General features: G+C 42.6%; 2 protein-coding genes across 3 annotated transcripts in view; one reads left to right on the top strand and one right to left on the bottom strand.

Moving 5' to 3' along the window:
• TM7SF3 (transmembrane 7 superfamily member 3) overlaps positions 1–15,506 on the bottom strand; it is a 28,309-nt gene extending 12,803 nt beyond the window's left edge. The window contains exons 1-5 of one of the 2 annotated variants that reach the window (XM_026667864.2): positions 15,070–15,506; positions 6,673–6,830; positions 6,413–6,563; positions 3,414–3,534; positions 184–355 (exon numbers count right to left, since the gene is read on the bottom strand). In XM_026667864.2, coding sequence (XP_026523649.1) covers positions 184–355; positions 3,414–3,534; positions 6,413–6,563; positions 6,673–6,830; positions 15,070–15,142 — 675 coding nt within the window. In that variant the 5' untranslated portion in view covers positions 15,143–15,506. The remainder of the gene's footprint in view (positions 1–183; positions 356–3,413; positions 3,535–6,412; positions 6,564–6,672; positions 6,831–15,069) is intronic. The other variant, XM_026667866.2, reaches the window with a different exon arrangement.
• Positions 15,507–17,206: 1,700 nt separating this feature from the next.
• Positions 17,207–24,546, top strand: MED21 (mediator complex subunit 21). Its single transcript, XM_026667871.2, has 4 exons — positions 17,207–17,354; positions 19,752–19,866; positions 21,278–21,378; positions 23,684–24,546. The coding sequence occupies exons 1-4, from the start codon at positions 17,313–17,315 to the stop codon at positions 23,855–23,857; spliced, it is 432 nt and encodes a 143-aa protein (XP_026523656.1). The 5' UTR covers positions 17,207–17,312; the 3' UTR covers positions 23,858–24,546.
• The last annotated feature ends 2,045 nt before the right edge of the window (positions 24,547–26,591 follow it).

The raw sequence follows: 26,591 nt of genomic DNA, 5'->3' as shown, positions 1-26,591 counted from the left end.
CATCCATCCATCCATCCACCCATGCATCTATGTCTAATGACACTGACTTAAAGATTCCCACTGGGGGGAAAAAACCTCAATTCAATGAAGTTTCCAAGAGGCCTTTTCTGCATTTAAGCTAGTCATATGACAGAGTGCCCCAAACACCCCTCATCGTCCGCAATGAAAACCAGCGTGACTTACTTTAGATCCGTGAGCCTGGATGCTCGGAACTTCAGTCATTCTTCTCATATGACTCACAAATGTGGCTTCCGACAAATCGTTCTCAGGCAAAAAATACTGGTAGACATCATAAGAGAGTCTCCACCTGGAATCCAGACTGGTTCCTGAATCACACGAGGGTGGGTGTGTCCCTCTGAACAATAGAAGGAAATTGGAGATGGTTTGGATGGAGACCCACACGCCATGTCCTCCAGAGTATTCAAACTCTTTTGTTCCCCCCTACCCAGTCTCCTAAAAGAATGATTTCAAACAGAGAAAGAAAGGTATGGACTGTCATGCCCCTGGTGGAGACTGACTCTGAGGGAGAGGAGGAACAGCCGATGGGGAGTGGAAGTGTGGCTCCGGAGGTTGTGGAGGAGGCTGGGCAGTCAGACGAGGACCCAGGCCCATCCTCTCTCCATCCTAGGGCACACAGGGAGAAGATAAGGGGGAGACGTGGTCTACTCAGAAGGAGAGGGCCTTGATCCTCTTCATGGGCTGCAGCTGTGACAACTGGATAAGAGGACGGACATGCATACAGGCAAATGCTGGAAACAAAGCATGGAAATATCTCTAGTTTATGGTTCCTTTCTGAGTTTGACATCCTTCCCAGTGTGTGTTCTGTACCTGTGGACGTCCTCCAGTCCTTATCTTGCCTGGTTTGTGTTGTTTTTCCCCCTCTTTCTTATAACTGCTTGTGTGGGAGGTTTTTTGTCTGCAGTCAAGGATATTTGGAGCTTGGAAGCAAAGTGAAGGAATAAAAGGGGCTTCACTGGGTTTTTGTGACTGTGTTTATTTTGTATTCCCCCGTCATCACATGGACCTCAAGAACATTTCAGCAGGTGATGGCAACGGGATAACTTTCCTTGAACTCAAAATACTCAGCAGAGTCAAACCTGGTTAGAACTTGGACAAGAGATCATGAGAAAACACCTGTGGGGTGGACTAGATAGGTAAAAAAAATCATAGAAAAAGATAATGGCAAACCACTTCTGAACCACTACAAACCATGAGAGAGAGAGAGAGAGAGAGAGAGAGATGTCCATGAATTATCATGTGCTACTTCAATTTGTAGGCCAATTTTTAACCACGTTGTAATACAAGTACAGCAACTCTCAAGTAGCAAACCTAAGCCTCAAAAGTGCTGAGAAGCGTAATTCAGCCACGCTTGGAAAACCTTGGATAATTGGATAACACCTTGGATAATTGAGCTGTAAGTTGCTGCTACGCCTTGTGTAATGAAGTTGTGTATTGATGCTACAAGCATAGTAAAATTAACTGGGAAATAATGATTCTTTCTGGTTTAATGGTGGCAAATCTTTTCAATAGTTGAAGAAGGAGTGCTGAGAAGAGAACAAAGATGATTAGGGGATTGGAAGCTAAAAAACATGGGAAGAATAGTTGCAGGAATTGGGTATGTTTAGTCTAATGAAAAGAAAGACTAGGTGTGACATGATAGCAGTCTTCCAATATTTCAGGGGCTGCCCCAAAGAAGAAGGGGGTCAATCTATTCTCCAAAGCACCTGAAGGCAGGACAAGAAGCAAAGGGTGGAATCTCATCAAGGAGAAGCAACCTAGGAGAAATTTCCTGACAGTGAGGACAATTAACAGCCTGCCTCTAGAAGTTGTGCGTGCTCCATCACTGGAGGCTTTTAAGAAGAGATTGGACAACGCTTTGTCTGAAATGCTATAGGGTTTCCTGCTTGAGGAGGAGGTTGGACTAGAAGACCTCCAAGGTCCCTTCCAACTCTGTTATTCTGTTAATATGGAAGATTTCATCTGAGGAATAGCCCCACCCAATTTCAGCTAAATTGCAAATTCTTTTTTAAACAACTTTTAACTTTGGACTGTGTGAACATCTATGTAAATATTTAACCTCTCTCTCTCTGCCTCTTTCTCTCTCTCTCTTTCTCTGCCTGTCTCTGTCTCTCTCTTGTCTCTGTGTCTCTCTGTCTGTCTCTCTCTGTCTATCTCTCTCTCTTCTCTCTTTCTCTGACTCTCTCTCTCTCTCTCTCTCTCTCTCTCTCCACCCTTTGGAGATAGCTTACTCCCAGATATCCAGATTCTGTTTCCTTACTTCATTTTTGAAGAATTGTAAAATCGGAGCTCAGCCAAATGGCATTTAGGAATAAGTAAAATCTCGCTGTCCCTAACAGTGGCCTACCAGATTGGTTATTATAACTGCATTAATCAATTTTTGCTTTTAATCTTGGGAGGTTAATATTTTAAGCTGCTTATTCTCCAGAAATGAAGGGGCACCTGAGCTTAATAATAAATAAATAAATATCCCTAGAAGCGGTTCAAAAGCCAGGAACTCTTGTCACTGCCATTAAGGTTCTTTGCAACTGAGTCTTTTAGTAGTTTGATCCAGTGTAAAACCATTATAAAATATTCACATTTGGCCAATTTCTCTTTGATCGTTTTTTTGGGGACAATTATTTCTGAAAACTTATCTTCTTTTCTGTCCTTCCTTCAATCAATAGATATTTATCTATTTAAACAGACCTATATATCATTTTCTAACTCAAGACACATCTCCAACATTGCTCCTTCAGCGTTCCAGGTTTTACAATGAAATGGAACAAAACTCACTTAACCAATGTCTCAATTAGCAACAGGAATTTGGGGTTCAGATGTGGTCATAAGTTGAGGAGTACCTGTATTTGGTTAAGGAATAATTGTAGCACCAGAAAACCTGAGCCATCCGTTAGCCCTCAGGTGGAGAGTCAACAGCCGCCAGGTCTTGTTGTGACTGCTGAGGAAGAGGAGGAATAGCTGGGTCCAGTGCCTGACACGCGGATGCGCAGAAGGCAGAGGAGAGGAGAGCAGTGGAAATCTATGGGCCGGTCCTTGGGAGAGAAGAGCCACCGCTGCTAGCGAGGCCCCACTTTAGCTCTGGGGATAAAAGGCAGGGGGTGAAGATGAATAGATGTGGCAGACAACTATTAATTTCCCTGCCAGATGGACTAACTTAGCCTGCGGTGAGAGAGAAGCTTTTTGCCGGGGTTGCCGGGACTCCTAATAAAGGAATCTTTTGAGTTCACTTCAGAGGGTTTGTCTTGTTTGGAGAGCTGGGTCAGAAAAAACAGCTTTTTGTTAACTTTTCTTGCTTCCTAGCTATAAAAATCTAGCAGGGTCTTAAGAAGGACCTCACCCATCATCCACAATCTTCCTCTGACATCTGTTTCTTTCACCTAAGAACAACCACCTACCTCGCGTACCCCAGGTTTGCTGGAGCAAATATAATGTGAGTATCAGCCAGGTTATAGTCTAGATACAGGTTGGGGTCCATTTCCAAATCAAACTCCAAGTTGCATCCACCAGGTATTGGATCTAGGCAGAATTATAAATAAATAAAATCAAGAAACAGGAGTAAGGAAGGGTAGGACAGATCTGGAAAATGAAACCACATTTTGTCCACTGCTTTCGATAATAAGATGGCGTGCAAGTGAGTTGTATTCAGCCCAGGCTGAACATAATATACAGCCGTGGATACAGGTGAACAGCTGTGAATTGGGCAGATATATACAGGTAATCCTTCAGCTACAATAATCCATTTAGTGACCATTCAAAGTTACAGTGTCATTGAAAAAAAGTGAATTACGACTGTTTTTCACACAGTTTTTCACACAGTTGTAGCATCCCCATGGTCACGTGATGAAAATTCAGACACTTGGCAACTGACTCATATTCATGACAGTTGCAGCGTCCTGCAGTTATGTGATCAAAATTTGGACACTGGTGTTGTGGTCCGCCGGCAGCCTGCGGAGACGGCAGCAGAGTCAGACAGTGGGGAGGAACATGGGCCAGGGCCATCTGGGAGTTATGTAGTGATTCCGGAGCCTTCAGAATCTGACACCAGCAAGGCAGGACACCAGCAAGGAACAAGGGGAGCCTGTTCCCAGTGCGTGCATGCGTAGAGCTGCCAGAAGCCAAGAACAGTTAAGACAAAAGGGGCGACTCAGGAGTAATGCTTGGAGGTGATTGGCCCCTCCCATAAGACATAAAGGAGGAGCAAAGGGACAGGAACCTTTGCAGGAACAACTTTGTTCGGATTAAACCTTGAAGCTCTGTGTGGACTTTGTTGGTTGGTTTTTTATAGTTAATTTGTCACTTTAGTTGTTGGTAGCAATTCAAAGGAGATAAAGATGGGTGCTTATCTCGAGGGACTGTTTGGGACTCATTATGGGCTGGGAATGAATAGTGAATAGCCGTTGAAATAAAAAGAGGGTTGTTTGAACTAAGCGTGTGCTTAATTATGGTCTCGGGATGCCATGGTCAGAACAGCTTGGCAACTGACTCATATTTATGATGGTTGCAGTATTCCAGGGTCATGTGTTCACCTTTTGCGACCTTCTGACAAGCGCAGTCAGTGGGGAAGCCAGATTCACTTAGCAACCAGGTTACCAACTTAGCAACTGCAATGATTCACTTAACAACGGTGGCAAGAACAGTCGTAAGATGGGACAAAATGCACTTAACAGCTGTCTCGCTTGGCAAGATAAATTTTGGGCTCAACTGTGATAGGTAGGTAGGTTGATAGATAATAGATAGGTGTTAGATAAATGAATGATAGATGATAGATAAAAGATAGATACTGTAAATCGGGTGTCAAACTTGATTTCATTGTGTTCTGACCCAAACCTTGTTCCAAGTAAACAAACACCAGAGATAAAAGCAAAACCTTTTAATGCTTCTCTGCAAATTTTGTTAATTCATGGTTAAAAGACTATTAAAACTAATTGTCTCTGATAAGAATGAGCCTTGCCAAGGTTGTGCAAGGCTGCCAAAAGCACTAGATTAAGTTGCCAAAAAATATTCCAAACAAAAAGTCTCCAACACAAACTAGGATAGTCCAAACTTCCACAAGGCTTGAAGTGCAAGAACTTCTTTGCTTCCTGCAAAGAACTCTGGTTTCTCAGCTGGCTTTTATCTCTTAAGGGAGGGGCCATTACCTTGCAGCCTTACTCCTGAGTTGCCTATACTGCTGCAGCTGCTCTTTCCTTCGAGCAGACCTGCATGTACATGCACTGGGCACAGGCTCCTCGGGGGCCTCTTCCTCACTGCTGCCAGCCTCCACAATCTCCAAAGGCAGCATTCCACTCCCTGATGGTCCTGGCCCCATCCCTGCATCCCACACAGGCTCCTCATCTGAGTCCTCGCTTTCTGAGACCTCAGCCATCTGCACCTGCTGCTGGCAAACCACAACACATTGAGGGCTGCATCAGGGTTGTGTTTGACCTTGGGTGGGAGGTGGGCGTGGCCAGGGTAGGCGTGGCCAACTCAACATCACTTGTGTTGGGGGCACCTGTGGCAGCCCAAGTGCTCTGCCAGTGAAAACAGAGCTCAGGAGCTCCATTTTGGCTGGCAGAGTGTTGCAGGAGGCCATCGCAGCCGAAAATGGAGCTTGGGAGGGCTGCTCCATTTTCAGTGGCAGAGGCACCTTGGGCTGGTCCTTTGCTGTTTCCAGGGCAGCTCCGCAGGCCAGATCTAAGCATCCCGTGGTCTGCATCCAGCCTGCAGGCCTTGAGTTTGTCACCCCTGCTGTAGATGAGAGAGAGAGAGAGAGAGAGAGAGAGAGAGAGAGATAATGGGTAGATTGATAAATAGATATAGGCAGAAATGATAGAAGACTGACAGGTATAGGCAGACACAGATAGAGATGACAGATAATCTTACATAGACAGAACTATCATGCTGTCAACTCCTAAAATATTCCTATGCCTGTTTTAGTAGTTGCCATAAAAACGGGGGAAAGCAAAAGTACAATCCAGTTCTTTATCTTTAAAAGATTATAACTAAAATATCAGAACTTTTGCCCACGAATATATTTAATGGAGAACGAGATTGATGACACCCAGCCCGTAAACCTGCTCCATTGAAGAATCTGGTTGATGAGACACCCAGGGGTTAGGGGGGGAACAGGGTCACAGGGGACTGTAAATTATGTATGCCAGAGTTGGCTTCAGGTAGGTTAATGCCAGCATGTTGCTCCTAATAAATCTTTTGAGTTTTTTTGAAGTTTGGCTCAAGAATCATGATTTAATTAGGGCGATTGCTGGAATCCTGACACATGCTATGATGGCCACAATCATTCTGATGCTGAATCTTGGCCTCTTTAGTGGTCCTCTAAATATTTGATACTATAATGATGGCTGAAGCTATATGCCATTTGGTCTGAACCTTAGGTCCCAGCAACGGCTAAACTTACCTTTTTCAGTGTAGGATAAAGAAACTGCTGTGCTCAGCACCTGATTCGCACCCACTGCTCGCAAATACCACGTGCATACCGTCTGCTCAGTTCGAAGCACTGAAACTAAGCCTCTGTCTACTCCAGTTCCCGAGTTGCTAGGAGAAGGTTCCTAAGAAGGGAAAGAAAATCATTGTTCCTTTTCCAGAAACAAAAAATTTTCAATTTCAATTTTCTTTTCTGGATCTACACGAGTGTTAGAAAATGGGACTTGAAATAACCTGATCAAAGGAGATGGTCACATTTTGGTGGTGGGCGTGGATCTGAAATAGGACGAGTGTCACATTGCCAGCAATGTTCCTCAAGACGGCTTCAGCTGGGACACTTTCATTCAACAAGAAATTCCTGAACTTCCCCAAGGAAAACTCAAGGAGAAGGCCTGGTATAAAAGTGGAAAAGAGGCTCTTTAAAAAAAAAAAAACAGTTTATTTATATATTTTCACATTACATACATACATAAGTGCTTAATGAACAGTGTATTGCCTGGTTCAGTTTATTTTTATACAATAATACTCTTCCCATTCCTAATTTCTACCTCTACTGTCCAACCCAGAGATGGGCTGCTGCCGGTTCACACTGGTTCGCATGAACTGGTTGTTAAGATTGTGCACAGTTCGGTGAACTGGCAAATCCCACCCCTGGCTGGCCCTGCCCCTGCTCGTTTTTCAGCCTGTTTCTTGGGCATTTTGGGGGCCAAAAATGACCCCAAAAACATTCTGAAAACAGCCCAAAAATGGCCGAAAAACTGGCAGGGGCGAGGCCAGCCGGTGGTTGGATTAGTCACAACCAGCTGAATCCTACCTCTGCCTTTGAGGTGAGTGTACATCACCCACCCAGGCACATGACCAATCTACCCAGCCAGAGAACCGGTTGTTAAGTTATTCCAATCTCACCACTGGTCCAACCATTTATAAAATAAGTCCCGTGTTTGAAAATACTCTGTGTCTTCTTTTTCTTTTCTTTTCAATGTCAATCTATCCATTTCTGCACAATCTCATTTTTTTTTTTAAATTACATCACCTTCTTTGGACGTTTCCTAATTTTTCCAAGTGTTCGTACACAATTCTTGCTGCTGTCAAAGCATGCAATATTAAATATAGGTTCCTTTATCATGCTTTTCAGGTATTATGCCTGGCAAAAAATATTTCTGGCTTACAATCTATGTGTCGTTTTAACATTTTTCTCCAACCGGGTATGCATTTTGTCCAATATTTATTTGCCTTTCACACGTCCACCACATATGATAATACGCCCCAGGTGTCTGGTTACATTTCCAACATTTGGCAGACACAGAGGAAAAAGAGGCTCTGGGGAACAAACACACCTTTTATAAATGCACAGGTGTTCTCAACTTACAACCACAATTTGACCCCCAAATTCTTATTGCTAAGGGAAACATTTCTTAAGTGAGTTTTGCCACATTTTACGAAGTTTCTTGCCTCAGTTGTTAAGTGAATCATTGCCACGGGTCAGTTAGTAATATAGTTGTCAATGGCTTTTCCCACTGACTTAGCTCGTCCAAAAGGCACAAAAAGGAACACAGCAATGGTCATAATTATGAACCCGTGGCCAAGCATCTGAATTTTGATCATGGGAAAACTGCAAAGGTCATAACTGTGAAAAACGATCCTAAGGCACTTTTATTGACTGCCATTGTAACTTGGTCACTCAATGGACTGTTGTAAGTCAAGAACTACCTCTGTGTTCAAATCTGGAAAGACAAATTCATGTAACCTCTCTGAAAGAGCAAGCTATGTAACATAACAACGCCCTGCCCTAAGTCAAGCAGTTGAGAAACTTGCTAAGCATCGAGATAAGCTTTTAATGGATATCTTCATCCAGAGTTAATTCAATATATCTCAGGGGCTGCCACAAAGAAGAGGGAGTCAAGCTATTCTCCAAAGCCCCTGAAGGCAGGAGAAGAAGCAACAGATGGAAAATAATCAAGGGGAGAAGCAACCTGGAATTAAGGAGAAACTTCCTAACAGCGAGGACAATTAACCAGTGGAAGAGCTTCTCTCCAGAAGTTGTGAGTTGTAACATCACTGGAAGTTTTTAAGAAGAGACTGGACAACCATTTGTCTCAACAACAAAAAAACAATTACTGCGAACCTGCCTTTCACTGAGGACCTGTATCCTGCATGAGTAAAAAAGAGGGCCGTGAAAATACCTACAGACCCCTCACATCCCGGACATAAACTGTTTCAACTCCTTCCCTCAAAACAACACTATAGAGCCCTGCACACCAGAACAACTAGATACAAGGGGAGTTTTCTCCCCGAATGCCATCACTCTGCTAAACAACTAATTCCCTCAACACTGTTCAACTATTTACAAAGTCTGCACTACTATTACTATTAACCTTCTCATCACTCCTTATCACCCGTCCCCTCCCACTTGTGATTGTATGACTGTAACTCTTGTATCCTAACGATTTATATGGAGTGTTTCCTAATATGATTTGATTGCTTATTGTACCCTGTGACTATTATTAAGTGTTGTACCTGATGATTCTTGACTCTTGATGCATGTATCTTTTCTTTTAGGTACACTGAGAGCATTTGCACCAAGACAAATTTCTTGTGTGTCCAATCACACTTGGCCAATAAAGAATTCTATTCTGTTCTATTCTATTCCATATTTTCTATTCCATTTTACTCTATTCTATTTCCATTCCATATGTTCTATTCTATTCTCTTCTATTCTACTCTATTCTATGTTCTCTATTCTACTACTCTACTATTCTATGTTCTCTCTTCTCTTCTACTCTATTCTAAGTTCTGTATTCTCTAATCTACTCTACTATTCTATGTTCTGCATTCTCTTCTACTCTACTCTACTCTACTCTACTGTACTCTACTCTACTCAATACAGTAAAGGAGATTGCAGCATTCTTGCAACGAGGACTTTAAGGGGGAGGAACCCACCTTAGTAATAAAACTAAGGTGTCTCCGACAGCGCAAACACTAGACATGCAACTGACGGAGCAACGGGTCAGTTTGGGTGGACAACTGATTCATGTCCTGTGTACACAAGTCCTACAGACAGAGCTCACAGGTGATGTATGTGAAGAGGAGGAGTGAGCTTCTGAACTAACTCGCCCATCCTCTTCCTGTCCAATTTGGAGGATAGGGGAATGTTTCTGCAGTCTGATTAACTTTCCAATCAGCTACATTTAATTACACTGATAAACAAGATTTTACCCCGCCTCCGTAATTATGGCTGAAGGCAAAACCAATTAGACTGGAGAATGTGAGAAAAGCCAAGCAGAAGAAAATAGCAACTCAGGAGAACAAGGAGAGGAAAAACTCACCCACACATTCAATTTCGGGTTTGTACCATCAGCTAAATCCAGCTACTCCTTGACTTAGGCCACAGTGGAGCCCCGACATTTATACTGCTAAGTGAGACGTTTGCTAAATGCATTTGGTCCTGTTTTACGACTGTTCTCGCCACAGTTGTTAAGCCAATCACTGCAATTGTTAAGTTAGCCACCCGGTTGTTAAGCCAATCTGGCTTCCCCACTGACAGAAGGTCACAAAAAGGGGATCATGAGACCCCAAAGGAGCTTCAGCTGTCATAAATATGAACCAATTGCTTGCCAAGCATCTCGAATTTTGATCATGTGACTGTGTTGATGCTACGACAGTCTTTAAGTGTGAAGAAATGGCCACAAGTCCCTTTTTTCAGCGCCGTTGTAACTTTGGTCATTCAATGAACTGTTGTAAGTCAAGGACTACCTGTATACTACAATAGTGCCACTTTGGCTGGGTGAGCAGACTGGCATTAAGTACTCTGTGCCTGTGATGGCGAACCTACAATGGCAAACGGTAGGGGTTGACTCAGAAATATGTATTGTATCTATATATATAAAAGTGAAATACCCCTCACGTATCATCACAAAATCTCAAGAACTATAAAGCCTAACAAACTTGAAATTTGGCCCATAGGTTCCTCTTGGCTTCTAGGTGCTCGCTTAAAAAGGTGTGATGACCCAGAGTATATCAGAAATATAACAAAACCCAAAACATAACTAAAAGGCCTTCAACTTGGCTTCACTGTTTAATTGTTCACAGTGGAGGAGTAAACTATTTTCAAAATAACATTTCAAAGGAATGAAACACAGTTCAAATTCAAAGAGCCGATAACGAAGCAAAAACCAAAAACAAACTGCATTGAATAAAGTTCCATGACAGACCAGGATAGATAATTGCCAATTTCAGGAAGATAACCAGGGACAGTCCGTTGGAAGAACCCCAACCAAGAGAAACCTTCTTTAGGAATAAAACACTAATTTGACTCCAGCATCTGTTAGCAGGCAGGTCCAAACTCTTATGCAGATCTCACATGTGCAACCCATGAAGAGGATCATGGCCCTCTCCTCCCGAGTAAACCACATTTTACCCTGATCCTCTCCTCCCTGCATGCCCTAGGATGGATAGGGGATGGACCTGGGTCCTTCTCTGACTGCTCAGAGTCAGTCTCCACCAGGGGCATGACAAAAGGATTTTTTGAAATAACCATCAGAGCATTTAGAGTATTTCCTATATTATTATTATCACGTTCTGATGCTAAGGAGTTCTACTCCCCCTCCCCACCTGAAAAGAAATCTCTTCCAAATGCAAAACACAAGCAGAGGAGGAGAAGTTTCAGTTTCACAGCAGCACCAAGCAGCTTTAGTACAGAACATTTGAGCTAAGCCACGCCCAGGCTCCTTGCTGTCTCCTTCTTGCTCACACAGCAAATACTGTTTGTTTCCTTTTTTTTTTTTGGTAAAAAGTTTTTTATTTTTTCACATTTCAAAAACATCTTTTTGGTGAACAGCATGATTCCAGGTTTTCACATTTTCATACAAACACGACCTTAGTTACATATTCATCTTTCATCTTTAATTCCATATCCTATCATTACGTTACGTATTTTCTGTAAATTTTCTCAAATACTTTTCTCAAACTTATTTTGTATATTTTCTATTCATTTCCTGACCTAATTCTTTTAACTTTAAATAATTCCAATATGTTCATGTTCATTGAACTTTACACTTTTATCTGTCAGGTTTTCAATTTCATCGCATGTTCTTAAACCATCATTTCAAAAATTCCATCCCAATTCAAACAATTCCAAAGATTTCCCCCACAATTACCCATTTGAGTGGACCACCCCTTTACCTTATACATCATTTAGTTTAACTCCTCTTTAATTCCCAATAATAATTTGACTTTTTAATTATCACTTTAAAAATTAAAAACAATAATCTCCTAACAACGACGTTAACACATATACATTTTAGGCCAGGTTCCGCATGGCACTTTCCCCTTCAGTTACAATACTGTTTCAGTTTCCAAACAGCCCTCAACTCTCTCACACAATGACAGGACGCTAGCCAGATGAATACCGATGAATGCTGGTAGACGGAGGCAGAATTTTTTCTCCCCTTATTTTCCACCCCAAAAACTTGCCCAACCACATAGTTTCGTAGCGAAGCACGGGGATCCAGCTAGTATAAACATGAGATGTTACAAAGTAAAAATACTTTGATTGAACGTTGGATGAGATACCGACAGCTTCTATGCCAGAGACAAAATTCCTTGTGGATCCAATCACACTCGGCCAATGAAGACTACCCCTAACATTCCTTAGAATGGCTCTTCAAATGTACTCTGCTTTTCACAGCACATCATGTGCCAAAGATGCGCAATTCAGCAAGGAAAGCCAGGAAGATGGGCCGAACTAAATATTGGAACAGATAATTAAATTGCGGGCTGAGAAACATCTCATACTCCTCCACGACCCATCCACTCCTTCCACAAAGAAGAATGTACTTGTTCATTTGCCTGAGAGAGGGAGGAACATGTGTTACCAAAGCACATGACTCAAACTACAAGGGGCACATGATAAATTCTTTCATGGCCTGCAATTCCTATGACTGCTTCGTTTCCTGTGGAAAGCAAACTCATTTGTAAAGGCAGACAATACTCATCCTTTCATCTTGGCCTGAATTATTATTATTATTTTAGCCCTTTGTCATTTAAACAATGACACACCCAACACCCCACACAACTGGCTGATGCTTCCATCTTGTGGCAGAAAGTTTTATTGCCCCCCCCTCCCTCCTTCCCAGTCTCCTAAACAGGGGGTCCTCGACTTACGACCGCAATGGAGCATGACATGCTTCTTGTTAAGTCAGCGTTTGTTAAGCGAGTTTTGCCCCCCCTTTTTAACAACCCTTCTCGCCCGCCGTTGTTAAGTGAGTGAATCCCTGCGGTTGATAAGATGGTAACCCTGGTTGTTAAGTGAGTCTGGCTTCCCTATTGCCTGTCTAAAGGTTGCCAAAGGGAATCACTTGACCCCGGGACGCAAATCTGAATCCGTTGGTAAACGTCCAAATTTTGTTCCAATGGCCGTGTGTAAAATCGGTCAAAAATCATTTTTTTCCAGTGTCGTTGTAACTTTGAAACGGTCCCTAAATGAACCATTGTAAGTCAAGGACTCCCTCTTATCAGGGATGATGAAATGTTTAAGCCTAGTCACAGCATGTTTTCCCTTCTACACTCTGCCTCCTTTGTCAAGGCATTCCCAACCACAAACACATATTCAAGGCTACCATATTGGCTAGCTGGGCCTCTGTTGCCAACCCCGCAACATTTAATGAATTGAGTTGGATCCCCACTCAATCACATTATCCCTGGAACAGATCCTCCTGAAGCCCAGGCCGGTAGATTCAAAGCATGACTACAGCCCCAAGTCAACACACAAGCTCTTCGATGTTTGCTCTCTTCCACATTGGTCTCCTAAAATTTGAAAGCATCAAGATGAAAAACAGAAAAAAAACAACTACGAGGGGCCCTTGGTGCTCTCTGAGCTTGGTGGTTTTCTTGCAGATGTTTCGTTATTAGCACTGATGATGTTACATAGTTGGGTGGTGAAATGTCTGCAGGGAAACCACCAAGCTCAGGGAGCACCAAGAACCCCTCATTTCAACCCTGAGCTACAGATATTCTCCTTTATTGGTACTGATGTTGTTCCCTAGCTGGGTCATGAAATGTCTGCAAGGAAACCACCAAGCTCAGAGAGTACCAGGGACTCCACAGTTCAAATCTCTGAGCAGGTGGGATCCTATTTATCTCCCCTCCCCTCCCCTCCAACACAGATGAGGTTCCCTAGTTGGGTCATAAAACACCTGCAAGAACACAACCAAGCTCAAAGACCACCAAGGACCCCACAGTTGTCATCTTCCTCCTCCTCTGTAAATCCTACTCCCCTTAGCACTGATGAGGTTACCTAGTTGGGTCATGAAACGTCTGCAAGAAAACCACCCAGCTCAGTGAGCACCAAGAACCTCCTCACATTTTAATCCTGAATTACAAACATTTATATTTATATTTATATATATACATATATAAAGGGGCGTGCATAAACACACAATTGTGCCTACCGTCCCTGTCCTATTGTCCCTATTTATTAGTTGCCATCTCTTGTATTTAAATTTATGTTTATTCTTGTTTCTGTTGTATTTGAAGCTTTTCACAAATAAAATAAAATGTATGTATGTATGTATGTATGTATGTATGTATGTATGTATATCTTTGGTTATTCGGGTTTTCTCCCACATAAAATTCGAAGTATTTTGGCGACATTTCGACAAAATACTTCCAATTTTACGCAGGAGAAAACCTGAATAACCAAAGATCTACATACAAATACCCGTGAAAACCTCAGAAAACAAATATGTATGTATGTATGTATGTATGTATGTATGTATGTATGTATGTATGGTATTCAGCTTTGTTCGGGTATTTTCCCATGTCGTTATAGTTGTGCTTTTAAAGTTGTAGCAATGTTTTGGCAGAATCTCATCTGCCATCATCAGGAGATTCTGCCGAAACGTTGCTACAACTTTAAAAGCACAACTATAACGATGTGGAAAAATACCCGAACAAAGCTGAATACCATACATATAAATACCCGCAAAAACTTAAGAATATATATATACACATACATACATATACACATATACATATACATACATCATACATACATACATACACACACACACACACCCGGATCAGACACACAAACGTTACTTATTATCCAAGCACCGACATCGGTTTATTATTATTACTTTTTTCCCCAAGCCGGCACTTCGTGCTCCTTCGAGACCTGTTGCATAATCGACAAAATAAGATATATATATATATTTGTTTGGCACCGGAAAAAAACGATCTTTTTGTTGCAAGGCTTGGCTTCTTTGGCATGCTCTTCCTTTTTTGGGGGGGTCGGATGGTGGTGGAAGCGTTCCAGGGGTTCCCCGGGGATCTCCCTCTTTTGATCCCCATTTTACCCCACAAATCCGGGGAAGGGGAATCCGAAACCGAGCCGGTTTGGCAAAAGCAAAGCCCCTTCTCCGAGACCCCCAAAGCTTTGGAGGGGGGCGGACGACCCCCCTTACAAAAGCCGAGACGCCCTTCTTGCGCGCAACGAGCCACAGGCACTGGCTTTGGTTGGAGACCAGCCCTGCGCTTTTACGCACGGACATCCCCCGGCTCTGGCTTTCCCTCCACCCAGGAACCCTTTTTCTCCCGGGAAGGGTGTGGGGTGCAAGGCCCGGCGGGTCTCACCTGCGGGGGGCTCCTCCGCCCCTTCTCCCGCGCCCAGCAGCGCCCAGAACAGGATCCAGCCAAGCAGAAGCATGCTGCTGCTGCTCCAAAAGGCCCCCGAGCCCCGGTTCTCCCGCGGGGGAACTGAGGCAGGGAGGGCCAGCCGCAGCCCTTCCCGCGCGCGCGTGGAGATCCCGGGACCGCTGCTCCCGCTGGACGCCGTGCAAATCCTGGCCAGGCGCGCCCGGGGGACGCCCACGCGCGTGGCCGAGGCTGCTGCTTGCTGTTGCTTTTCCGGGCTTTGCGCACTGGAGGGACGGACGGACGGAGGCGCAGCCAGTCAATCAGAATAGAGCTGGAAAGGGACTTTAGAGGTCTTCTGGTCCAGCCGGTCCCTTCCCCTCGGCTAGTCCAGCGCTCTGCCTGGCTGCTTTCAGCAGCTCCCCGACGGGGATTACGAAGAGAAAAGAAGGAAGGGTTTTTTTTTGTTAGTGGGTGGGGTGGGGGCTGCAGGTTGCCGTGGGAGGATGGAGGGTCTCTTCCCTCCGTGGAGTCCCGGTGGGCTGGATATCTGCGAGCGTCGCCTGCGCGGCGGGGAAGAAGGAGGAGAAGAAAGAGATTGAACTGGAGGAGGAGAAAGACAAAGGGGAGAAAAGGAGGAGGAGATGAAGGGGAGGGGAAAAAGAGAAATTAAACAGGAGAAGGAGAAGAGAAAGAGGAAAAAAGGAGAAATCAAATAGAGAAGGAGAAAGGGAAGGAGTAGGTAAGCTGGAGAAAGAAAAGTTAAGCAGGAGAAAGAGAAGGAGAAGATGAAGAGGGGAAAAGGAAAAGATAAACAGGAGAAAGAGAAGGAGTAGGTAAACTGGAGAAAGAAAAGAAGTTAAACAGGACAAGGAGAAAAATAAATCGGAGAAGGAGAAGAGAAACAGGAAAAAAGGAGAAGAGAAACAGGAAAAAAGGAGAAGAGAAACAGGAGAAAGAAAATAGATAAACCGGATAAAGAAAAAAAAGGAGAAGGAGAAACAGGAGGAAAAGATAAAGAGCAGAAGAAGAGAAACAGGAAAAAAGAAAGGATCCCAGCTAAAAGACAGGATTCTGCGCTTTTCACACCCGGAAATTCAGCCTCCATTTTAAAAAAAAACAGAACAAAAACTTGATCTGATGTTTTGAGTTGGTCCGAAGACTTGTGAAATGTCTCTTAAAATATCATTTATTTCCACTTGCAACTGTAAGGTGTGAAGCTCCTTGGTTTTTAAAGATCAAACAGATGAACAGATCAAATTGGGGCTGAATTAGGCTGAAGTTTGTCTCTTGCAACTTTAAGATTGTGTGCACTTCACTTCCCAGAATTCCCAGATCCTCAAGAAGCAACATTGTTTAGATAATGCGCAAGATATCTGTGCTAAATGATGGCTTGTGGTTACAACACCTTTTCCAGGCCAGAGTGTTGACTCAACCAGAAATATTTTCCACTGAGCTAAATAAGATTTACCTCGCAGTCTGAGTCAATACACTTTCCCGAAATCACACACCACCAGAGGGTGATTACTAGCAAATAATTATGCAAAGCTTGCCATTAAAAATTGTTTTCCCCAAGAATCTTTGCAGAACCTTCCAGTTTTGTACATCCAAAATTCTGCAGGCAAAACAGTTTTTCCTATTAGGATTAAACATCAGATTATCTATGCTCAAAAGTTGTCAGTGTTATGCAGGTTACCACAGTTAGAAATAAATTAAGCTTAATAAATTCTCTTTAAATAAAATTAAAAAAAATGTTACTGCCCAGAGAATCTGGTGATTGGGGGCAGCCTTTATAAATCTAAATCAAAAATAATTTAAAGGGCAGGAAAGAGACTGAGTTTCAATAAGCTCGTTTCCTAACTTGCAATTATAAATAAAAACAAAATGAAGAATTTCATCCGTATTTGCTCAAAAAGTGAATCCCAGGAACGCACACTGGGATTTTTCATAGAAATAAATTTGCATAAAGATGACTTTATATACAGTATACTGTACTAAAGTTAATTCTTATTAAAGAATAGCAATACCTCCTCCCGGGCGCTGGTAGAGCACCACCTTCTACCATAGAGATGAGGCAAGAGCGGCATCGATGACGGCTATGTTTAACCCGGAAACGAGCCGCCCAGAGAAGGAAAAGAGGAAGCGTTGCCTAGCAACTTCCCCTCTCCCGTTTCCGCATCCAATATAAAGAGTTCCCATTGGCTGGTCGCTTTTGCTCGGAGCTTTCGGGGCGTTGGGAAAAAATGGCTGACCGCCTAACGCAGCTGCAGGACGCCGTGAACTCGGTGAGTGGGAGGCCCGTGGGGGGGGGGTGCTAGGGCGAGCGCCCCGGTCTTCTTTGGGCTGGGCCTTTGGAAGTGTGGACTACAGCTCCCAGAATCCTTTGGCTTTGGGGGCCTGGGGGATTCTGGGAAATGCTCTCCTCCAGTCCTTTATTCTTTGGTATAGGTAAGGTAAGGAACAGGATAGGCCCATTTATTTAACCTCGGCATCTACTCCCCACCCCACGCCCAGCTTCTGAATTCGGAGATTATTCCACCATTACAGAGTAACTGAGGAAGGGACCTTGGAGGTCTTCGTCCAATCCCCCCTGCTCAGGCAGGAAACCCTACGTCATTTCAGACAGGTGGTTGTCCAGTCTCTTCTTGAAAAACCTCCAGTGATGAAGAAGGAAGGGAAAGGAAGGGAAGGAAGGGAGGAAGGAGAAGGAAAAAAAGGGAAAGGAAGGAAGGAAAAAAGATGGATGAAGGAAGGAAGGAGAAGGAAAAAAGGGGAAGGAAGGAAGGAAAAAGGATGGATGAAGGAAGGAATGAGAAGTAAAAAAGGGAAGGAAGGAAGTAAAGAGATGGATGGAGGAAGGAAGGAGAAGGAAAAAAGGGAAAGGAAGGAAGGAAGGAAAAAGATGGATGAAGGAAGGAAGAAGGAAAAAAGGGAAGGAAGGAAGGAAAGAGATGGAGGAAGGAAGGAAGGAGAAGGAAAAAAGGGAAGGAAGGAAGGAAAGATGGATGGAGGAAGGAAGGAAGGAAGGAAAAGGGATGAAGAAAGGAGGAGGAGGGAAAAAGGGAAAGGAAGGAAGGAAAAAAGATGGATGAAGGAAGGAAGGAAGAAGGAAAAAAGGGAAGGAAGGAAGGAAAGAGATGGATGGAGGAAGGAAGGAAGGAAAAGGATGAAGAGAGGAGGAGGGAAAAAGGGAAAGAATGGAAGGAAAAAGGATGGATGAAGGAAGGAAGGAAGAAGGAAAAAAGGGAAGGAAGGAAGGAAAGAGATGGATGGAGGAAGGAAGGAAGGAAAAAGGATGAAGAAAGGAGGAGGAGGGATAAAGGGAAAGGAAGGAAGGAAAAAAGATGGATGAAGGAAGGGAGGAAAAAGGATGAAAGAAGGAAGGAGAAGGAAAATAGGGAAAGGAAGGAAGGAAAAAAGAGATGGATGATGGAAGGAAAAAGGATGAAGGAAGGAGAAGGAAAAAAGGGAAGGAAGGAAAGATGATAGAAGAAGGAAGTAAGGAAAAAGGATGGATGAAGGAAGAAAGGAGAAGGAAAAAAGGGAAGGAAGGAAAGAAAAGGAAGGAAGAAAGAAAAACAGCAAAACAGAATAAGAGTTGGAAGGGACCTTGGAGGTTTTCTAGTCTAACCCCCTGCTCAGAATATGGAATAACAGAACTGGAAGGGACCTTTGAGGTCATCTAGCCAATACCACTCCCCCACATCAAACAGAAGACCCTATATCATTCCAGACCCTATACCGTGTCCAGTCTCTTCTTGAAAGCCTCCAGTGATGAAGCTCCCACAACTTCCGAGGGCAACTTCTGTTCTATTGGTTGATTGTTCTCCCTGTCAGAAAGTTTATCCTTATTTGCAGGTTGAATCTCTCCTTGATCAGTTTCCATCCATTATTCCTTGTCTGGCCTTCAGGTGCCTTGAGAATAGCTTGACCTCTTCCTCCCTGTGGCAGCCCCTCAAATATTGGAAGACCGCTATCATGTCTCCCCTGGTCCTTCTCTTCCCTAGACTAGCCAGGCCCAGTTCCTGCAACCGTTCTTCATATGTTTTAGCCTCTAATCATCCTGGTTGCTCTTCTCTGCACTCTTTCTAGAGTCTCAACATCTTTTTTTTTTTTTTTGTTGGTAACTGAGGCTTTGCTGAGAATCTAAATCTATTTCTGATCCTCTGGTTTTGAAAGCTAACCATGTTTATCGTTTGGGGAGTCCTCTGTGCTCTCTGGCCTTGGTTGTTTTCTTGAAAACATTTCAGGACCCAAACTTAGTAACATCAGTGGGAGGAGGAGGGTGGGGAGGAGGAGGAGTGTGGGGTCCTTGGTCTTCTCTGATCTTGTGGTTTTCTTGCACACATTCCATGACCCAACTAGGTAACCTCATCAGTGCTAGAAGGAAAGAGATTTGTGGGGAGGATCCTCCCTCCTAGCACTGATGAGGTTACCTAGTTGGGTCATGAAACATCTGCAAGAAAAGTACCAAGTCCAGAGAGCACCCAGGACCCTTCAGTTCTTCTCCTCCTCCCTTTCTGCAAACCCTACTCCCTTCTAATACTGATGATGTTATCTAGTTTGGTAATGAAATGTCTGCAAGAAAACCACCAAGCTCAGAGAGCACCAAGGGCCCCCTCCTTTGAACCCTGAGCTACAAATATTCTCCTTTATTTGACATGTTAACGTTTTGTTTATAGCTTGCTGATCAGTTCTGCAATGCCATTGGGGTCTTGCAGCAATGTGCCCCCCCTGCATCCTTCAGCAACATACAGACTGCAATCAACAAAGACCAACCAGCTAATCCCACTGAAGGCAAGTCAAGGGTATTCTTTGTCTCTTCTGTTATGCCCAAGGATTATCTGTCAGTGGGGTGGTGGCCTCACCTGAACCCAAAAGGAGATGGAGATGCCATGAACGAGGTTCCCTTTGTAGGTTTTCATAATGATTAGTTGCTGCTTGAAAAAGAGACATTTCACCCCCCCTGGGCTTCCTTTTCTTCCTTTCCTGTCCAATTACTTCCCCTTCCTTTTTTATTCTTTTTTCCCCCTTCTTCTTAGCTTATTGCCTCTTCTTTCCTCTTTGTGGTTTTTGCTGGAATGTGATAGAACAATGTGCAGGTAATCCCCTGTTCAGAGTATTGCAGTGTAAATTCAGCGCCAGAAAAGTAAACACAGATGGCTGAGGCTTCATTTAACTTCTTTAAGCAGCCCAAGGAGCTGCTGATACACTTCTACAGAGGAATGATTGAGTCTGTCATCTGCACCTCTATAACTGTCTGGTTTGGTTCTGCAACCCAACAGGACAGACACAGACTTCAGAGGAGAATTAGGACTGCAGAAAAAACAACTACTACGAACCTGCCTTCCATGGAGGACCTGTATCTTGCATGAGTCAAAAGAGGGCTGTGAAAATTCCTACAGACCCCTCACATCCCCGACATAAACTGTTTCAACTCCTTCCCTCAAAACGACACTAAGAACACACCAGAACAACTAAACACAAGGACAATTTTTCCCCCAAAAGCCATCACTCTGCTAACAAATAATTCCCTCAACCCTGTTCAACTATTACAAAGTCTGCACTACTATTACTATTAATCTTCTCATCACTCCTTATCACCCATCCTCTCCCACTTGTGACTGTAAGACTGTAACCTTGTCGCTTGTATCCTTACGATTTATATTGACGATTCCTAGTATGATTTGATTGCTTATTGTACCCTATGGCTATCATTAAGTCTTGCATCTGATGATTTTTGACTCTTGACGAATGTATCTTTTCCTTTATGTGCATTTCCACCAAGACAAATTCCTTGTGTGTCCAATCACACTTGGCCAATAAAAGAATTCTATTCTATTCTTTATAAACACATATAGTAAATTTTACAATACCAGTTGTAGACTTTCTCCAATGTGGAGCAAACTCAAACAGAAGTAGACATGTTACAGGTTCAGAGCAGAACTCTGATTTTCAGCAAGCAAGTTAGTTTCTCTTTCACTTTAGAGTTGAGCACAGAACAGAGATAAACCGGGCCCAGATTCTCTCTTTACATTTCTACACTCCAAATATTTTATCCCCAGGGATAAAAATCCACAGCAAATGCCTCCTAAATTGACCATTCCTGTGTAATGTTAGAAGCACATTTCTTCTGAAATATTACTGAACAACATAGGTTTCATTCCTCAAGAATGATGCAAATTATTTATTTTTATTGCTTTTATAGAATATGCCCAGCTCTTTGCAGCATTAATTGCAAGAACAGCTAAGGATATTGATGTTTTGATAGATTCCTTGCCAAGTGAAGAGTCCACAGCTACATTGCAGGTGAGAATTCAGCATTCATACATACACTGTGTACTACTATATTCATTCCAGTCAGGATATCAGAAAATATTTGGGTAATACTGATAGTTTTTGTTTAGTTGTAACATAAATTCAGGCTTTTAAAAGATTGCTGGCATTTGCTATAAAGCTGATTAATTTAAGTACAGCCCATTATGACTTTACTAATATATTAGACAGTTGGACGCCAAAAGCAAATATGGAATCTATGACATAAATGTGCAAAATAGTATCAGTTTCGGTGAAATGTCACTTTTTGGTAATGTTATTGCACACACTGGATACCACTTTGCAGACAATCATATATATGCACTAAATGTCACTAGATTAGATGTGACGCTACACCTTTATGCTGCAACTTTATATTATATTAAGTTTAGATTTAAAGAGCCGCTTGCACCCAAAATTTAGAATAGTGAAAATATTCATCTGGTTACTGCTAAGGAAAAGATAAAGAGGAAGTAAAGATTTTGCTAGCATCTCAGCTCTCTGCAGGACAGTTTTTGGTTTTTGAAGGTGGATTGCAATATCTTGCAACATTGCTTGAATCCTGACATTTAGCTAATCTTCTGTTGTTTTAAATCTAGAGGTAAACTCGTGAGTTTATTGCAACATTTAACTGAAAATACTTCTATTCCATCTTTCTGTGAACATTAAACTACTAATAAAACTCAAAAAATTGTAGCACTAAGCAAAAAGAACAAATGAACTCCCAAGCTAATTGGCGGATATGATCCATGATTTTAATAAAACATCAATTAGATGAGTTGAGTTTAGAAACAAAAATGATTACTAATTCAAGAACTTCAGAAACCCTACAGGATGTACTTAAATACATTTTGTCTCCTTCTGAATTATATAAACATGCAAAGTGTTCAAACAAAATTACTAATACAGAAGTTTAAAAAAAAACCAGAAGGACAGCCTTCAAACATTTTGTCTCATTCTTGAATTATTTATTCTATATATATAAAAGCAAAATACTACTCATGCATGATCACAAAATCTCCAGAACTGTAAAGCCTACAAAGTTGAAATTTGGCACCTATGTTCCTCTTGGCTTCTAGAGGCTCGCTAAGAAAGGATTTTTCAAAATGTCCATCAGAGCATTTAGAGTATTCCCTATATCATTATTAATGTGCTCTGATGCTAAGGGGTTCTACTCCCCCTCCCCACCTGAAAAGAAATCTCTTCCAAATGCAAAACACAAGCAGAGGAGTTTCAGTTTCACAGCAGCACCAAGCAGCTTTAGTACAGAACAGTTGAGCTAAGCCATGCCCAGGCTCCTTGCTGTCTCCTTGTTCACACAGGAAATACTGTTTCACTTTCCAAACAGCCCTCAACTCTCACACACTGACAGGATGCTAGCCAGATGAATACCAATGGATGCTGGTAGGCAGAGGCAGAATTTTTTCCCCTTATTTTCCTTCCCAAAAACTAAGCCTGACCACATAGTTTCGTAGCAAAGCACAGGTATCCAGCTAGTATAAACATGAGATGTTACAAAGCATTACATCATCAAAAGCTTACATGTAGGTAAAGTAGGAAGGAATAACTGTTTCTTTTTTTTCCCCTTTGAAAAAAAAACAAACACTCAGTGCAGTTAACAGATAACAGATAATCAGAGTTGGAAGGGACCTTGTAGGTCATCTAGTCCAACTCCCCACCCAAGCAGGAGACCCTACACCATATCTGACAGAGGGCAGTCCAGTCTCTTCTTAAAAGTTTCCAGGGATGAAGCTCCCACAACTTCTGAAGGCAACTTCTGTTCCATGGGTTGATTGTTCTCACTGTCAGAAAGTTTCTCCTTATTTCCAGGTTGAATCTCTTCTTGGATCAGTTTCCATCCATTATTCCTTCTCTGGTCTTCAGGTGCTTTGGAAAATAGCTTGACCCCTTCCTCTCTGTGGCACCCCTCCTCAAATATTGGAAGACTGCTCTTCTGTCTCATCTGGTCCTTCTCTTCCCTAGACTAGCCAGGCCAGGCCCAGTTCCTGTAACTGTTCTTCATATGTTTTAGCCTCCCCTCATCATCCTGCTTGCTCTTCTCTGCACTCTTTCTAGAGTCTCAACATCTTTTTTAATAGTGTAGTGACCAAAACTGGAAGCAGTACTCCAGGTGTGGCCTTACTAAGGCTTTACAGAGTGGTATTAGTACCTCCCTTGATCTTGACTGTATCCCTCTGTTAATACAACTTAGGATTGCATTGGCTTTTTTGGCTGCTGCTGCACAGTATTAAAAGTATTCACCCCAAAGTTTTGTCCCGTCCGCTTTTTGAACCCGTAGGCTGCCAACTTGTATCGTTTGGAGGAAGAGAACCACGAGGCAGCTGCCCGTCTCGAAGAAGTGGTCTGTCGGGGAGATCTGCTCTTGGAAAAAATACAGAGTGCCTTAGCTGACATCGCCCAGTCCCAATTAAAGACTCGCAGTGGCACCCGTAGCCAACCTCTCCCGGAGTAACTGTGGCCTACGGCAAGGCTCGGCCATGGCATGGACTCCACAGATGTGACTCTGGTGCAAAATGAAGAAAAACGAGCATCGAGCACGACTCCTTTGAGCACCTTCATCCCTGGAAATATTGAGGAGAGTCTACTCTGCTTACCAGATGCAACACGAAGCCAGACCTTTCCTGAAAAGCCTGCAAAGATTTCTAGGAATTTTGGTTCCATGTAACCGCTACATCCAAGCCTGATATTTTGATTGGCTTTATAGTGAACCTAGTCTCCTTCGAAACTCTCCTTGCTTTTTCATGCCAGCAACGATACAATATTTTCTAGGCAATTTGCAAGGGGTGGACACATTTGTTTGGATGTTTGCTTCTCATTGAAGATACCTGTATATTATCTGGAAGTTCCATGGAAGGCGGAGAAAAGCATTCTGGAAAACACTGAAGCAGTGGTCAGTTTTGTATACAGTTTCACTTAGAATGATTGTGTATCATGATTACTAGTATGGTCTGCTTTGGGCCTTGAGTGAAAAGATTCTAGAGAAACAGGAGTTTTCCTGCCTTTTCCACACAGCCTATAACTGGCTAAGTTCATTGACTGAAGACACTAGAAGCTGAAATATGGAACAAACCAACTACTGTTAGAAACACTGCCTTTTGTAGTATTGGGTTTACGTGAATAAAGGTTTGGTGTTGCATTGACCATCCACGTTTTTGAAGTTCCATTTAATACAGAGGGAAGCATAACATAAGAGTATCAGTTGAATTTGGAGTTGCTATATAGACATCAGATCTTTTTCCAGGCATGTCTTATTTCTACTTGTCTGATTTATGGAAAGGAACAAATGAAAGGGTATTAAACATCAGATGAATGGATTTGTTTTAAGGATCTACTTGCCAACCAGCAGCTTAAAGAAACCGCGATGCAAATAGCACAGTCAGACAGGAAAAAAAATCCACAGTCCTTTAAACTATTGATTTAATCTCTTAAAGTGTATTCATACAGAATATTGAAGAACAAACTAGCCTGTTACATTTTTGCTAATTTGTTCTATTATTCACCTAGGTCATTAAGTGTATGATTCAGGGCATTTTAGGAATTCAAATGGAAAAAATAAGGCTAAGTAAGTGAAAGCTAAATTAACCACAGCTACATAAGAAAGTGTTTTTCTACTGCTGAAAATAAAGGAAAAGAGGCTTTAAAAAAAGAACCAGCATATATAAAAAGAAATCCTCTCTTCACTTGCTCCCTTGTGTTAAGACATTTCACTCAAGCCCCCCTAGAGAATATTTATACGCTAAATGGAACTTAATCCTGCATAGGGTTGAATTAACTGAACTCTGTTCACACGATATTGAATCATGAAGTGAAATTAAAGTCTCTTAGATTTATGCAGGTTGTTTTCTTGACAACAACACAAAGAATAGAAAGGAAGTCTTTATTGGCCAAGTGTGATTGGACAAAAGGAATTTATTTTCAGTGCAGAAGCTTTCGGTGTACATACAAGCAACCAAGTGATAAATCACGATCATAATTGTAAGATACAATCATCATAAATCATAAGATACAACACTCTGTAATAGCCACAAGATACTAAATCAGCAATCAATAATGGGATGCTAAATAAAAGCACTCAAATCATAAAACAACGATGTTATAGTCGTAAGGTGCTAAGGAATTAAGTAATAGGAAAGATGAGAAGAAGAATATCTAGTAATATAGCCTTAGGTAGTTTGACAATGTTGTGGGAAATAGTTTTTTAGCAGAGTGATGGCCTGGGGGAAAAACTCCTTGTCTTAATTGTTTTGGCATGCTACCTATGCAATACTAGTGGGCTCTTATCCAAGTTCTAAGCAGATCTGATTCCTTTTAGCTTTTTTAAAGATGAACACCTATATCTTAGCAGGTCATACCAATCCAAGCCATGTAATTCAATGTATTGTGCTGGCTGGGAAATGCTAGGATTTTTAAACGTCTCTTGGAGATTCTCAGTCATCCAGCTCATGGTTGTCCCAAATGTGCTTTTTTTTTTCAAGAGGCAACTGGACTTTTTGGTTTTTCTTTGAAGTTGTTTTGCTTCTCATCCAAGAAGCTTCTCCGGCATCCTGCAGAAAGCACAGCTCCGACTTCTCAATGACAGGAATAAGACGGGTTAATTTCACCACGGAGGTTTTGAAAAGACAGTGGAACACAAATTTCCAAGAGCTGAAATCCCTTCTACCCACAGAAGTATTGGAGCAGGTCGCAGAATTTATGAAGAACTCACACAACAGAGCTGAAGAAGCTTCTTGGATGAGAAGCGAAACATCTTCAAAGAAGAACCAGAAAGTCCAGTTGCCCCTTGAAAAAAAAGCATCTTTGACAGTGGTGGGATTCAAACTTTTTTACTATCGGTTCTGTGAGCATGGCTAGGTGGGCATGGCCATGTGACTGGGTGGGTGTGGGTTTGTGTTTTTTTGCAGCCACAACCCCCCCCCCCCTAGATTTTTGGGCCTTCTGGGCCTCAGGCAAGCCTCCTGGGGAGGAGATTTTGCTCCCAGGAAGGAAAAAAATGGAGCATGGAGGGAGGGGATGGGAGTGCTGTGCCGCCCTCCCTCCATTTTTTGCCTTCCTGGGCCTCAGGGAAACCTCCTGGGCAAAGCAGTAAGTAGGCGAGGGGAATCCCGGAACATCTGATCGTAGGAACAGCTGATGGTCAGGAGGGAAAAAAGGAAATATCTTTAGGAGTGACTGGGCAGGGCGAGTGT

This window comes from Notechis scutatus, chromosome 6, assembly GCF_049901735.1.
Source record: "Notechis scutatus isolate UNSWTSFEM ecotype Mainland chromosome 6, rNotScu1.2, whole genome shotgun sequence".
Classification (NCBI taxonomy): Eukaryota; Metazoa; Chordata; class Lepidosauria; order Squamata; family Elapidae; genus Notechis; species Notechis scutatus.
This window is presented reverse-complemented; position numbering and strand designations above follow the sequence as displayed.

Bases quoted from the DNA above. Each gene is read 5' to 3' on its own strand.
- MED21 (XM_026667871.2), top strand. From the start codon at position 17,313: ATGGCTGACCGCCTAACGCAGCTGCAGGACGCCGTGAACTCG. The intron at 17,355-19,751 runs GTGAGTGGGAGG...TTTTGTTTATAG, and splicing joins TGCAGGACGCCGTGAACTCG to CTTGCTGATCAGTTCTGCAA. The intron at 19,867-21,277 runs GCAAGTCAAGGG...TTGCTTTTATAG, and splicing joins ACCAGCTAATCCCACTGAAG to AATATGCCCAGCTCTTTGCA.